Source organism: Vigna umbellata, chromosome 7, assembly GCF_029865625.1.
Source record: "Vigna umbellata cultivar VRB3 chromosome 7, Vumbellata_1.0, whole genome shotgun sequence".
Taxonomy (NCBI): Eukaryota; Viridiplantae; Streptophyta; class Magnoliopsida; order Fabales; family Fabaceae; genus Vigna; species Vigna umbellata.
Window position 1 is genome coordinate 14,155,433 of NC_142171.1, and position 15,042 is coordinate 14,170,474.

At 39.1% G+C, this 15,042-nt stretch overlaps 1 protein-coding gene across 1 annotated transcript; it reads right to left on the bottom strand.

Annotated features, from left to right (window-relative positions):
* Positions 1-2,815: 2,815 nt before the first annotated feature.
* LOC148195199 (uncharacterized) lies at positions 2,816-10,795 on the bottom strand. Its single transcript, XM_088095116.1, has 2 exons — positions 9,607-10,795; positions 2,816-3,138 (listed from the first exon to the last, which is right to left on the bottom strand). The coding sequence occupies exons 1-2, from the start codon at positions 10,790-10,792 to the stop codon at positions 2,816-2,818; spliced, it is 1,509 nt and encodes a 502-aa protein (XP_087951242.1). The 5' UTR covers positions 10,793-10,795.
* Positions 10,796-15,042: the final 4,247 nt, after the last annotated feature.

Sequence of the window (15,042 nt, forward strand, 5' to 3'; positions counted from 1 at the left end):
AAAAAAAAAAGCGTTCGTCCTCTCCTGTGCGTCGTTCGTCCTCCACCATGCTCTTCTCATCTCCATATCTCGTGACGTTCGGCATTTCTTTAGCTACAGGCGTTCCTGCGTTTTGCCGCTCGTTCTCAACCGTTCGTTTTCGTTGACGTTCGTCAATTCTCAACTTCAACCGCTCGGTCATCCACTAGCAACCGAGCCATACCACTACTCCTAGTGCAAACGTTCGTCTAGCCTGCCGGACCGTCCGTCCTCTACACTGAGAAACCGTTCGTCCTTAACCGTGCATGTATCTCTCCATATCTCAATTACGTTCGGCAACCCTCAGCATTGACCGTTCGGTCATGTTGTGTTAGTGAACGTTCGGTCATGTTATGTGTTAGTGAACGTTCGGTTATGTTTTATGTTAGTGAACTTTCGGTCACTTTATGTCAACGTTCGGTCATGTAATGTGTTAGTGAGCGTTCGGTTTATATTGTTTAATGAGCGTTCGGTCTTCACTCGAACGCTCAGTCCTTCATTTGAACGCTCGGTCTCAATGTCGGTTGTCTTTAGCGTTCGTTCTCTTGCTTCATTTCGTCCAGTGTTCGGTTTTAAGCGTTCGGCCAGGAAACAAATAGCGTTCGGCAAAGAGTGTGGTGAGGTGTTCGTCCTAATCATTCCTCCTACCGCTCGTCCATCACTTCCCCTTTCTACCGTTCGCCCAGCTAATTTCTGTCTTCTACCGCTCGTCCTGACCCTCCCTTCCATTCTTCTACCGCTCGTCCTAATCATTCCTGTCTTTCTGCCGCTCGTCCTAATCACTTCGCCTCTTCTACCGCTCGTCCATCCCTGACCATAAGCGTCTGTCCTGCACCTTGCGCGTGCGTTTTCTACGCTTTCAAACGTTCGTCCTCTGTCCTACGTGACCGTTCGTCCTATATTAACGTTCGTCCTATTGGGGAGCGAGCGTCAATAGGTAGCTTTTGGTTTTGATGATGTATATTCTCATAAAGCAATCTCGAGCGTCCGGTCTTGTGGGATTGGTGATTGTGGGCGTTCGTGCTTTAATTTGTAAATCTTAAGCGTTCGGTCCTTGTGGTAGTGTTTGTGAGCGCTCGGTTTTCTCAGGTTTACCTTGTGAGCGTTCGGTCTTATTATCGGTTTGAGTCATAAGCGTTCGGTCTATGTAGTAGTGATTTTGAGCGTTCGGTTTTGGCGTTTGGAATACTCGGGTAACTCTTAAGCGTTCGCGTTCGACCTGGATGAACTTTTACCTTGTGAACGTTCGATCTGGACGTTCGTTCATTTTATGTGCACGGTCGTCCGTTTCCCGTATGGACCGAGCGTCCAAAAGCAGTGGTGGTTGCGTTTTTTAATTTGGCCTGAGCATTACACCAGGGATCCCCACCTTGACCACTAACGAGAATTTGCAGTATGGGTTTCTGCAAGAGAATATTTTTGGCAGGCTTTCACTTTTGGATTTTAATTTGGATAAAGGTAGATGTTTGGCTGGAAGCAGACACGATTGGAAGCATGGGGAGCAACACGCTGGCAACAGCATGGGCAGCTCCATATTCACGGCCTGGCTGGAAGGGAAGCATACCAACGCGGCAGAGCAATTGTCGGAGACACATGATGAAGCAAACACGCGTCCAAAGTGAAAGCTAGCTCATAGTACGGGTTTCTGCAGAAGAGGGGAATCATTTTCTGACACATTCGCTTTTGGGTTTGTCTCCCACGAGCACCCATCCGGAGGCTTCTCTGATTTTTTTTTCATCCTTACACCTTACGGCCAACATCAATCTTCAATCAAGACCTCCACACAAAAAAGTTCTCAATTCCTTCAGTACACTAAAAGCCACAGAACCCACCACTTTTTTTATCCTATCTTCCATTCACTCTCAGACTCTTCTCTATTCACTCAACAAAATCACACCCTCCAAAACCAGGGCAAAAACGATCATCTTGATCATGATACTGGCCTTCATCTCCAACAATATCACACGACCATCATCATTCATACACAGCGAATATACTCTCCAACCCCTCTGCTCCTCCCATCCGTAACCATCCCAACCATTTCCTCTTCACAACTCACTCACTACCTCCACTACATTTTCCCGTCACCATCCTTATTCTCTGGAACATCATCATCTTCATCACATCATCTTCATCTTACTCTTCATTCATCATTCATCTGGAACACCTGGTGACCACGGCTATGGGGGGCACTGGCTCCCCCGCGACACCCTTCCAGCCATCTTTTCCTTCCACTACCACTTTTCACAGACAAGGGAACCAAGCTTTCAAACCTCCCTTCATCTCCAACGCTCACGGCTACTAGGAACACCCATCACCTCCAACATCCATCTCTTCATCCCTACGCCCACTGCTACTAGTAACTGCCCATCCTCTATATTCACTCACTACCATAGCCATCTTGACACGGCCAAACACCCACGGCCACTGGAGGACCATCATTATTCACACAACCAACATGATGATCATCATCTAGAACACACTTTCTACACCTTATACTCGGCCACTACCAACACCGCACGGCCACCATCTATCCTCACCCAGTCGTCATCTTCATCCATACTCACCCACTGTCATAGCCACCCTTCAGCATCCACCCGTAATCGTGAAGATTGAACCGAACCTCCATCACCATCAGCTTCGCGTAACCACACCTCACACCATCACCCATAAACTAACCACAACACAACCAAATAACCCAACCCCTTCCCAAATCACCATCAACAGCGGAGAGGGGGCAAGATCTGACGCTGCGGCCAGCGGCGGCCTTGGAAACGCCTGTGAACTGCCGGCGACATTAGAGATCAGGCAGAGAGCTCTTCGCGGCAGCCGGCTTGGCAGAGGCGGCCTCACGCACGCGAGGAAAAGAGAAAAAGGGGAGCGTGGGACTCCGGTGGTGAGCGGCGGTGGTCAGCGTACCGGCGGTGGCTTTGACTGCAGCTGGCGGAAGCCGGTGTTGGCTGAGGCAGTGGCGTTGCGTGACTAGGTGGAGGGACCTCCGTTGGCTGCCTTGGAAGAGAGACTCTAGGTTTTGCGCTTGAATGAGAAGGTGAGAATCCTGTTCTGAGAAAGAGAAATGGACCTGGGGCCTGGCGTGGGCTGCTTCTTTCTTCCTGCCACCTGCATTCCATTCCCACCCCCATCTCGTTCGGGCTTAAGCCCACTCTTTTTATAAGAAAAAAGGAAAATTGAATCTGGGCAAACATTTCGGGATGCACTCCAAATTTCATGTTTACACCCCTAGCAGATCCAAAGTTGAAGAAGAAGAGTTTTGGGCTCAAACCAAAGAGCTTCATTTCTTTCCACACCTCTGGTTTTTATCTCTACACTTTTATGCTTATTGGTTGCTTTGTTTTATGCTCTTTAATGTTTTTTTTGCTTTTACTTGATTGTTTTCTTTTCATATTATTGTATGTGACTATGTATGCATCTTATGTTTTGCCGGGTTTGTTCATAAAAAAATCTAATAAATATAAAAAAAATTAAAATTAAAAGACAAAACAAAAAGGAAAATACAAAATAAAAATAAAAATTAAAAATTACAAAAATATGTTTTAAAGGGGTTAGGCACATGTGTGATCGCACGCATCGTCCTTGTGCTAAAACCTGTTCTTCTTCTTTTCTCAAATAATAATAAAATATGTTTAAAGGGTTTAGGCACATGTGTGATCGCACGCATCGTCCTTGTGCTAAAAACCTTTTCTCTTTCTTAATTAAAATTACAAAAAAATATGTTTTAAAGGTTTAGGCACATGTGTGATCGCACGCATCGTCCTTGTGCTAAAAACATTTTCTCTTTCTTTATAATAAAATTACAAAAGTATGTTTTAAAGGTTTAGGCACATGTGTGATCGCACGCATCGTCCTTGTGCTAAAAACCTTTTCTCTTTCTTAAATAAAATTACAAAATATGTTTTATAGGTTAAGCACATGTGTGATCGCACGCATCGTCCTTGTGCTAAAAACCTTTTCTCTTTCCTAAATACAAAAAATTCAAAAAATATAAAATCTTCAAAGACTAAAAAAAAAACATCCATACTTTCATACAACAAACAATCTTCCTACCCAGAACTACGTGATCCTTGATTCTCCATCAAAAGTGGAGATACGTAGGAGCAAGGCTAGCCCTTGTCAGGTTCACTTTCCCAAAAATCCAAATTTATCCATAATCATTTTCCAAACAAAATTTTCTAAACAATTTTCAAACAAATTTTCAAGCAGTTTTCTAAAAGAACTACGTAACCCTGATTTCTCATTTTGAATGAGATACGTAGGAGCAAGGTCAATTCTTGTCGGGCCCAAAAAACTAAAAAATATGTTTTGTTTATTTAGAATTTTATTTTAGGGGATAGTTAAACATTTTGAAAACCACATCATATTCGTGCATTTAGTTAAAGGTACTGCCTTAGGGCAGGCGTTGTGGGGTGCTAACACCTTCCCCACGCGTAACCGACTTCCGAACCCAATCTTTGGTTTTCGTGGACCGTGCTTTATCGTTTTATGGTTTTTCCGTAGTTTCCCATAATAAACTATGGTGGCGACTCCAAAATCTCTTTTCTAAAACCCCGTTTCTCTTTTTTGGATCGTCGTCCCGTCGCGATTCCGGTTGCGACACTTGTCTTGAACGAAAAGGTTTTGAAATGTGTTGAAACCATTATATTGATTGTTTGAAAGCTAAGTTACATTTTGTTTGCTTGAGGACAAACAAAGTTCTAAGTTTGGGATTGTGATAATGGTTGAATTTACCGTTATTTGATACTTGATTTTGATACTAAAAACACCCTTTTTGACTTAGAAATTAGCTTGAAATCATAGTTTTGTGTGAATTTAATGATTTTATTCTAGACTTCCTTGTTTTCAACAGGAATTGAGATTATTTGGAAGAAGAGTTGAAGTAGTAAGGAGTTGAACTCAGGAAGAGCTGGAAAAGCATCAGAAAGGAGGATCGCAGCAACTCTGAGCGCCATTTTAGGGGCCCTCAGCGCGGGAGTACACTATCTCACACTTGGTTGCCCTTTTTCTGAAGCCCTTAATGCAGAAAGTCCCTGGCTCGCGCCTGGGCGCCTTTTTTAGGGCGCTGAGCGCCACTTCCTCGAGTCGCACCACGCTTGCTTGCCTTTTGAGCTAACCCTGAGCGTTATATGATTTGGCACGACGCCTGGGCGCCTTAAGTGGGGTGCTGAGTGCCAGTTTCGTGGGCTTGGACCTATTTTCTGTTATTTTTATGTTCTATTTAATAACTGAGACGTTCTAGGGATTGTATCTTTGGACAGAAGAGGCGCAGAAACACACCCTTTGACCCCTCGGAGGAGGATTTGGATGCGGAAGCTCTTATCTTCAACTTCTAGGGTTTTATTTTTCATTCTTTTCCATTATTCATCTAGTTTCACCATGCCAATGGTGAACTAAATTCCATTTGTTGTTAGGGAATGATGTAAACCTTTGTAAACTCTCATGTATTGAATTGATTCTTAATTATATATGCTTCTTTCATTAATTGTTAGGGTAATTTTGCTTCACTCAATGCTTGTTTTGTTTAACTCATTCATTAGCATGATGTATGATTTGCATGAGTACCGGAAGGTATCTTACAATTTAGGTTCTGGAGAATTATTCCCAAAAGCAGTATTGCTCAGGAATGGGGGTATGAGTTATGGTTGTCTTAAGCTACTAATTGTAATTGTTGATGGATTGGCAAGTGTACCAAATCGTACAAGTAATATAAAATGGTAAGACTAAGTATTGTATCCCTGAAGACTCTCAACACTAGACAATTGTGTGATAACTCGATTAATTAAGACTTAAATAAAAAGAGATCATTGGTTTAAAATGCAAAGACAGAAAATTAAATATGAATGCAATTGACCAAAAGCAAAGAACACAACGATGAACGGAGGTTGTTTATAAAATGATATGATTATGTTGTTAGGGTTTGATTTCACCAAGTTTACTCTCATGTATATAAGAATTCTTCTTTTTACATTAATGTTAACGTCACTCACTAAATTACTTAGAACCCGATCCCTCGGTGTAATCAGACTGCCTTACTTCCTAGTTCGTGCAATTCCTAGCCTTCCTAGAAAAGTAAGTCTGAAGATCAAGAGCTTAAGACGACCAAGTACTCATACCCTCATCCTTGAGAAATATTACCCTTGGGAGAATTCAACAAGAACCTGAATTGTAAGGATCCTCCCGACAATCATGCTACTAAATGAGTTAAATAAAGCAAGCATTGAAATAGATGAATTCCCTAACAATTAATGAAAAAGCATATATGATTAAGAATCAATTCAAATACATGAGAGTTCACAAGGTTACATCATTCCCCAACAACAAATAGACTTTAGTTCCCCATATACATGGAGAAACTAGATGAATAATGGAAAAGCATGAGATAGTGAAACCCTAAAAGTAGAAGAGGAAGTTCCCACCTCCAGATCCGCCTTCAAAGAGTATAAGAGTGTGCTGTTGTGTTGCTCCAGCCAGAGATACCAAACCTAGAGCGCCTGGGTCCTTTAAATAAAGTCGGAAAAGAGTAGAGACAGGGCCCGGTCCAAAAGAGTCGAAACAGAGCAAAAATTGGGCCTAATCCACCACGCACGACGCTCAAGCGCCCCATTTAGGGTGCCCAGGCGGTAGACGGTCCTCATGTAGGGCTTGAGCCTTCAATTGGATGCCCAAGCTTAGAGGCCCGGCGCTCAAGCGCCCCAAGAGGGTGCTCGGGCGGTGGACGTCGGTTTCGGGCGCTCAAGCCTCCAAACAGGGCGCCCAAGCCTCGCAGACTGCATTCTGGTTGACTTTTCTGCACTCTGGTTGACTTTTCTGCATTCCAATTATTTGGTACTTTAACTCTTCCTTCAAATCATTCCAATAGCCTACAAAATCAAGGGAATTTAGTGATAAAATCATCAAGTATAACGTCAACTCTCTTATTCACAAAACTAAAGCAAAAACATGATTCCAAGCAAGTTTCTAAGCAGAAAAGGGTGCATTTGGTATCAAAATTACATCACAAATAACCTTATTTTCAACCGTTATTAGTAATGCAGAATTAATTATTAGGGATGCAAGGAATTGTGACCTAGTAATTAAGGATAGGCTTTCTTCGCCAAGGAATCGGGTTTTAAGTACTTTAGATAGCGACATTGACATTAATGAAGAAGTAGAATTCATATATACATGAGAGCAAAATAGGTGAAATCTAACCCCTGTTAGCATAAAGCTAAAGAGAAGAAATTTTGATGATGTCTCAAAGTCAAGTCTCAAGTGCTCTTATTGCAGGAAGATCTTCATGAAGACTTGTTTTTATATTAAAGCTTTTACAATTTAGTAGATTTATGCATAGGATGTGGTTTATATTTGATTCTATGTATTGTTTGTCTTAGGTTGCGTTAAAATTTATTTTGAATCAGAAAACCTCATTTTATACTCAAGATAATTGATTATCAATTTATAATAATCGATTATCAATAATCAATTATGACTTGCCATAATTGATTATAATGAGCAATTATGAGAATTTTTAAGCAAGTTTTTTTAATCGTTGTGGATTCATTAAATGCATAATTAATTACCATAATTAGATAATTGACTATCACACGTTAATTAGTTGACAACGGAATTTTTTGGAGGTATCTTTAAGTGAGATCTCTATAAATCAGATTGGGACTCTCATTCTAAAATACGAAATAAAAAATACAAAGTAAGTGAATTGTAATTTTTACGAAATAAATCAGATTGGGACTCTCATCTCTTGGGGTAACAAGATAGGTGGTTTCTAAACATTTACAAATTGTTTCTTTGTGATTGTAATTTGTAATTGTTTTGTGAGTAGTGAATTGTTTATCTTGTTTTGAGATAAGCGACTGGATGTAGGATTGGTAAAATCCGAACCAGGATAAAATTATCTGTGCAAATTTCTCTCAACCTTACTCTCTTTATTTGTCTTTATTATTTGCTTGGTAAGTTTAATTGAGTAGAAATTAAAAGGCACACGTTCGTATTAAAAACCCTCTTGGTTTGTTATTCCACGCTAACCATTCCGCTGCAGTCGCTCTAACAATCCCAACAATATATTTATATTCCATAATATAAAATTCATCCGTTCATCTCTGCACTTTTGTCCAATTGATCAAGTTGCATGCATATTTACTTTTCTGTATTTGCATTTTAAACCAAAAAATTTTGTTTTCAAGTCTTATTTAATCAAGAAATCACATAACTGTTTAGGCCGTGAGTCCTTTGGGAAACGATACTTGGTCTTACCATGTTTATTACTTGATACGATTCGTACACTTGACAGAGTCTTAACAGATGTTGTGATTTGATTTTTGTCTTTAGAACTAGCAAAGTGCAGAGCCTTAGCTTGTAGTGTAACCCCACTATTTTGAACTCTACTTTTGTCATCTTCTACCTTTGTCTGAAAAGAAATATTATTTATATAGTACCCACCATATGTAATGACATCTGTGTTCGGCCCACGAGATAGCCTTAATAGACTTTCAGAAACATCTGGAGTCATATAATTTTTTTCTTAAACCATTGTAAGAAGGTTTTGACATGTTCATTAAGATGCCATTTTTCACTCATTCTTGGGTATGCTACTTATATTTCATTAACGTGTTCAGAAATGTAAGGAATCACATCAATAGTGTTCTTTAAGATGTACAAATGAGCTTGATCAACTTCTTTTCTACTAACACACTCAATTCTCACACCTCAAACACTCTTATTTTCACATTTTCCTTCATGTCTGCTCTTAGGAAGACCCACTAGTTCACAACTTGGCATATAACTTGAACAAAATTCAATGGCTTCTTCTGCAACGTATTGCTCTAGGATTGAAGCTTCTGGTCGATACTGATTCTTAACATATCCCTTTAAGATCTTCATGTATCTTTCAACAGGGTACATCCACCTTAAGAAAACTGGTCCACAAATTCGAATTTCTCTTACTAGATGAACAATCAAATGAACCATGAAATCAAAAAACGAAGTTGGAAAATACATCTCCAATTCACACAGTATTCTTATTCCTTCATTTTCCAATTGATCTAAACATCTAGGGTCAACAACTTTCTTGCAAATGGCATGAAAGAACAAACTCAGACGTGTCAGAATACCTCTAACAGAAGCAGGTAATATGCCTCGAATAACAACTGGTAACAATTGTTGCATCAATACATGACAATCGTGAGACTTTAAACCAACTAACTTTAACTCTTGCATAGCAACAAGGTTACTAATATTTGAAGAATAACCTTGTGGAACCTTCACACTTCTTAAAGGGTTACAAAAACTTTGTTTTTCTTTTTTAGAAAGAGTGTGACATTCTGGGGGCAGATAGGTGCGTCTTCCAACTGACTGTGGATGTAACTCAGAACAGATTCCCATGTCAGCCAAATCTTGTCGTGTTCTTATTCTGCCTTTTGTCTTCCCTTTCACGTTTAATAAAGTTCCGATGACACTGTCACAAACATTTTTTTTCCACGTGCATGACATTTATACAATGTCTAACATCAAGTTTACACCAGTACAGAAAATTAAAAAATATTGATCGTTTTTTCCAAATGTTTTTTGCAAAGGTACTTTTATGATGTTTTCCGAAGACAATGTCAATGTTTTTGACTTCGTTGTACACTTCTTCGCCATTGCAGCGTCTGCACACAACCTCATGCTCAACACTTCCATTAAATGCCTTTTTCAATCTATGGTAAGGGTGATTACGAGGAAGGAATTTTCGATGTCTTGTATATACTGTCTTTTGACCATGCTTCAATTGAAGGTAACTAGTGTTTACTTCACAAAGGTGACATGCAAAATGACCTTTTACACTATAACCGTTGAAGTTTCCATATGTTCGGAAATCATTTATAGTGCAAAACAACATTGCACGCAAACAAAAAGATTCTTGAACATCAGAATCGAACACTCCGACCCCTTCTTCCCACAACATTTTCAAATCAATTAAAGGTTTCAAGTAAACATCAATGTCATTTCCAGGTTGTCTAGGACCCGATATCATCATGGACAACATCACATATTTTCTCTTCATGCACAACAATGGAGAAATATTGTATATAATCAACATAATTGGCCATGAACTATGTTTGCTACTTAAGTTCCCATAAGGATTGATACCATTAGTTGCAAGTGCAAGTCTTAAGTTTCTTGGATCTACACCAAATTCTGGAAATGTTTCATCGATCTTCTTCCATTGTGGTGAATCAGCTGGATGTCGAAGAAGATTATCGCACTTTCTTTCGGCAGCATGCCATTTAAGGTTCTCTGCATCTTCTTTAATAGAGATACGTTTGAACCTAGGTATTATAGGCAAATACCACATCACCTTAGCAGGTGCACCTTCATTACCTTCATCACTAGTGTTTTTGTCATTTTTCTTTTTAAAACGGGATAAACCACACGTTGGACAATACTTTAGCGAAGCAAACTCCTTTATGTACAAAACACAATCATTAGGACAAGCATGTATCTTTTGATATTCGAGTCCCATTGGACATAAAATTTTCTTGGCCTCGTAATGACGAATAGGTAGAGTATTATTTTCTAGAAGTATCTCCTTCAACAACTCCAACAACGTTGTGAAACCTTTATTAGTCCATCCATTCCTTGCTTTTACACTAAACAACTTCAAAGTTGCAGATAGACGTGTAAAGTTGGGGCATCCTGGAAACAACGGTTGCTCTGAATCATGTTTAAGAGAATCATACAAATTAGCTCTTCCAAAATTATCTTCACCAATATCATGTATCATGTCCTCTAAATGATCACTCATCCATTCTTCCACATAATTTGTTCCTCGTGACATGGTAGGTTGGTCCAGTACTTCTGCATGCCAAGTACAAATGGTATAAGTTCTCATTATGCCGAACATGAATAGATGGTCACGCATTGTCTAAGTCTTGGAGTGTTTGATTAAGACAACGAACACAAGGACAAAAATATGTCTCGTTCACAAACTTAGCATTTTGTTCAACATATTGCAAGAATTCTGAAACACCCTTCTCATATTCTTCACTGATGCGACATTCATTCATCCAGCTTCGATCCATACTATGTTCGTTACTTCATCAGTTTCAATTTTTTAACTCTCACAAGGTTAGACCCTACCCATTCAGAAAAATTATTTTTCATAATTTGCCAAGACACATGCAAAGAAGTCTACATCATGAATTTGATAAGATTTCGGCAGCATTTCACATTAGTCTCCGATATACACGAAATGAGAGTAGTCAAGGATGACCACAATGAAATATGCATCCAGAGAACAATACAAATACTGAACCGAAATTTTATCAATCTTATCCATAAACTCCAACGTACATGTTATAGCAAATTATGAAAAATAATTTTCTCAAATTGTCCAATCGAAAAATTCAAAATTTAACACAAACGATTAAAAGATTAATCATTTGTGTTAAATTTCAAACGGGAACTAAGTTTCACTCAATTAGATACTAATAATCTAACATACCAATCATAACAACACAACAAAAACTTTATCACATGCATATTCAAAAGCCAATAACATGCATACGCAAAAGCCAATAACATGCATACACAAAAGTCAATAACATGTATATATCCAAAAGCCAACAAAATGCAAATCCAAAAGCCAACAAAATGCAAATCCAAAGGCCAACAACATGCAAATTTGACAGTTAATAACATGCATATTCGAAAGTTAATAACATGCATATCCAAATGCCAAAAACATGTATACCGAAAAGCTAATAACATGCATAAACAAAAATTTTAAACAAGAATCCTCACCTTCTTAACCGATTACAAACGTAGTGGAGGAATTGGAGGAGTGGAAAACACAAAAAAAAACGTTGCCCAAAACGCAAGAAATCGCCGCCCAAGGAAACGAGCAAAACTGCACCAAAACACAGCGAAAACTCATTTTAATCAGTTCAAATGGAAGATAATCCATCAAAGACTAATTTCATCGAAGTAAAAGTAAGTTTAAACGGTCCAAAAGAGAAAAAACTTACCTAAAAATGCAAAGCCGCGAGAGAAAACGTGAGGAGGAAGATGATGAATAGTGCGCGTAATTGCCCCGAGTTCGCGCAATGTGTAATAAACAGCATTAGACGTTGGGGATCTCCCCCATCGGACGTCTAAAGATACATCAGACGTCCGACATAGGGGGCCCAAACGTCTATGTGTATTTAAAAAATTAAATTTGGCAGAGGCTATATACGTCCGATATATGGGGCCCAAACGTCTATAGGGACATCAAACGTCCAACATAGGGGCTCGAACGTCTAAAGCAATGGAACAGGGCAACTTTTCACCTACCTGTCAGGTCATTAGGCGTCCGGCATAGGGGCCCCGACATCTATATAGACATTAGACGTCCGACATAAGGGCCCGGACGTCTACACTACGAAATAAAATGACTTTTGGTATTCTTTGCCACCATCAGACGTTCAATTTAGAGGCCCGGACGTCTAAAGCAGTGGAACAGGGCAACTTTTCATTTACCTGTCAGGTCTTTAGGCATCTGACATAGATGTCAGACCTAGGGGCCCGGACATCTACACTGCGAAATAAAATGACTTTTGGTATTTTTTTCCCCCATCAGACGTCGGGGACCAGCCAGGTCGGACGTGTACAACATTAACTTATTTACAAAAATGCCACCGGTCATTTTTTACGTGGGATATTCGAGGGTCGGACGTCTAAAGGGTGACGTTAAAGGCCTTTTCTGCACTAGTGACTTATCAGCCCACCATCGCAACTAATTCCCTATACGAAAGCAAGTGGTATATTCTCCCGCCTCATGAAGCGCCCGCTCGTAGCCTATAACGACTAGGAGAGTATTTACATTTTTGTCCATTTCATTGTATCCATCAATCTCTAGAGCCACATCTACTTTAGCGTAAGTAGCAAACATCGATGCAATAATATTTACATCGTTAACTAAATCTAACGACCGCTCAGTTAATCCCAAAACAGAAGAAGAGGTTGACAATGGCACAGACGACGAAGATGCATCATTAGCGTAGCCCTGGCCACCCTCCCTACGGACTCCTCAAACGATGACAGATCAATGGCTAACATTTTTACTTGAAAGTTCAAAAGAAAACTAGATGCTCTGTGTGTAGATAATAGAAGAAGGCATTGGTGAAAATGACATTGAGGCCCACCACTATTTATAGACACATTAGGGGGGAAGGGGGGGCGCAACAGGTAATCTTCAACCATTGGATTAAGCCATATCCAATGATCCATAACGTGTGACTCTTCGTTTCCTGGAGCACACAAAGACCAATGTGCCACATGTCCTCATATTAGTGGTCACAACTTTTCTTCAACGATCATATTTTCAAACAACGGTAGCAACCGTTAACCAACTGGTTCATCAAAGGTTGAACGACCCTAAAAGAGACAAAACTTTCCTCTAAAGAGGTCAGACGACCAAGACCACATCTTGTCGCAAACCCCTTCGCCTATCACCGTAGGCTCGAGCTTAGGGGCTTATGTACCGTATAATCGTTCGGTCAATTCAGATTCGGACAGTCTAGACAATCAACCATGGGACAAACGCAACCGCGAGTCATCCTCATGACTGTTCAGCTACATCCAAAAACTGGACGGTTAGCCTTTGAAGACATTACTCCTAATACTAATCAATTTAAGAGAAAGTATAATTATTATTTGTTGGGTCATAAATAGGTCGTTGTTAATCAAAGGTCTACCCTGAAATCTATAAATACAAATTTAAGGTAAAAAGGTAAGTTATTACATTTAATACGCACCAGTTGCTTAAGATGTTGAATCTTGATTGACTTTGGCATCAGAGTGTCTTCTACAGGTAACCACTAAGCATAATGAATGAACGACAAAGACAAATGTTATCTAAGGACGAGTATTCAAATCACTAGCAACTCATACGACACTAGATCGTTGATCTTGAACCCCACACCTGAAACATTGACATTATTATCCTTCCAACACTAATAAGAATAATGTTCAAATTTATCACTTGTAGCCTTACAGCTTCCTTCTTTCACAATTTCTTCCTTGGCCACGATATATACTCCTTCTACTGTTACTGGTGTCTTTTTCTATCAGTGTTGTTATCATTTGAGTGGTCTTGAGAGTTTGAATATGTTATTACTAATATTACTAGCTTCACACACACTAAAATAGCTCTCTGCTTGGCCACCTCACAAACATGTCACACACACAACTACTATTAGGAGAATACACACACAGTTAAGATATTATGGAGAGAAATTAAAAGACTATTTTCTCATTAACTATTAAAGTGTAATACAAATTCTAGAATAATGTAGAAACTCCTAAGATAGAAGAATTGAAATGTAATACAAATTTTAGAATATTATAGAAAAACCTAAGAAATGAAGAAAAAATCAAGAACATTCTACATAGGTAGAAAGCCTAGAACTTTCTACATAAGTTCTAGCTAGAATTTTCTAGAATAGTCATGAAAGAGAGATGGGGTCTATAAATACCCATGTGTACTATCATTTGAAACAAGAAGACAACATCTATGACAACTAAGACAACTACAACACTTCTTCCAACTACTACATCCATATTCTACTATGTCCACATTTTCTCTACATTCCATTATCTCTACATTTTCTCTATTCCATCAACTATTCCTTTCATAACCTCTTGTTGAGATTGTTGATAGGGGAGCAAAGGTTCATCTTAACCCACAATCTCAGTGATATCTGTGTTTTTGATGATGACAACACATAATTAATAATACATGTGTATAATGTGTTACACGTTCTATATTTACATGTTATATGTTTTTTATCAATGTGTTAAATTTGTTTAAGCATATATGAGAACACGATTGTGTTGTTCATTGCATATCACTATGTTACATATGTGTTTTTATATGTGAATGCATGACATATGATGTTGAAAGGGAAAACCACAAGCACTTATGTTGAACTTTAAATGTGTGGCAAAATAACAGTTTTAAGTCAATTTCATTATGCGATGAATCGATTAAAA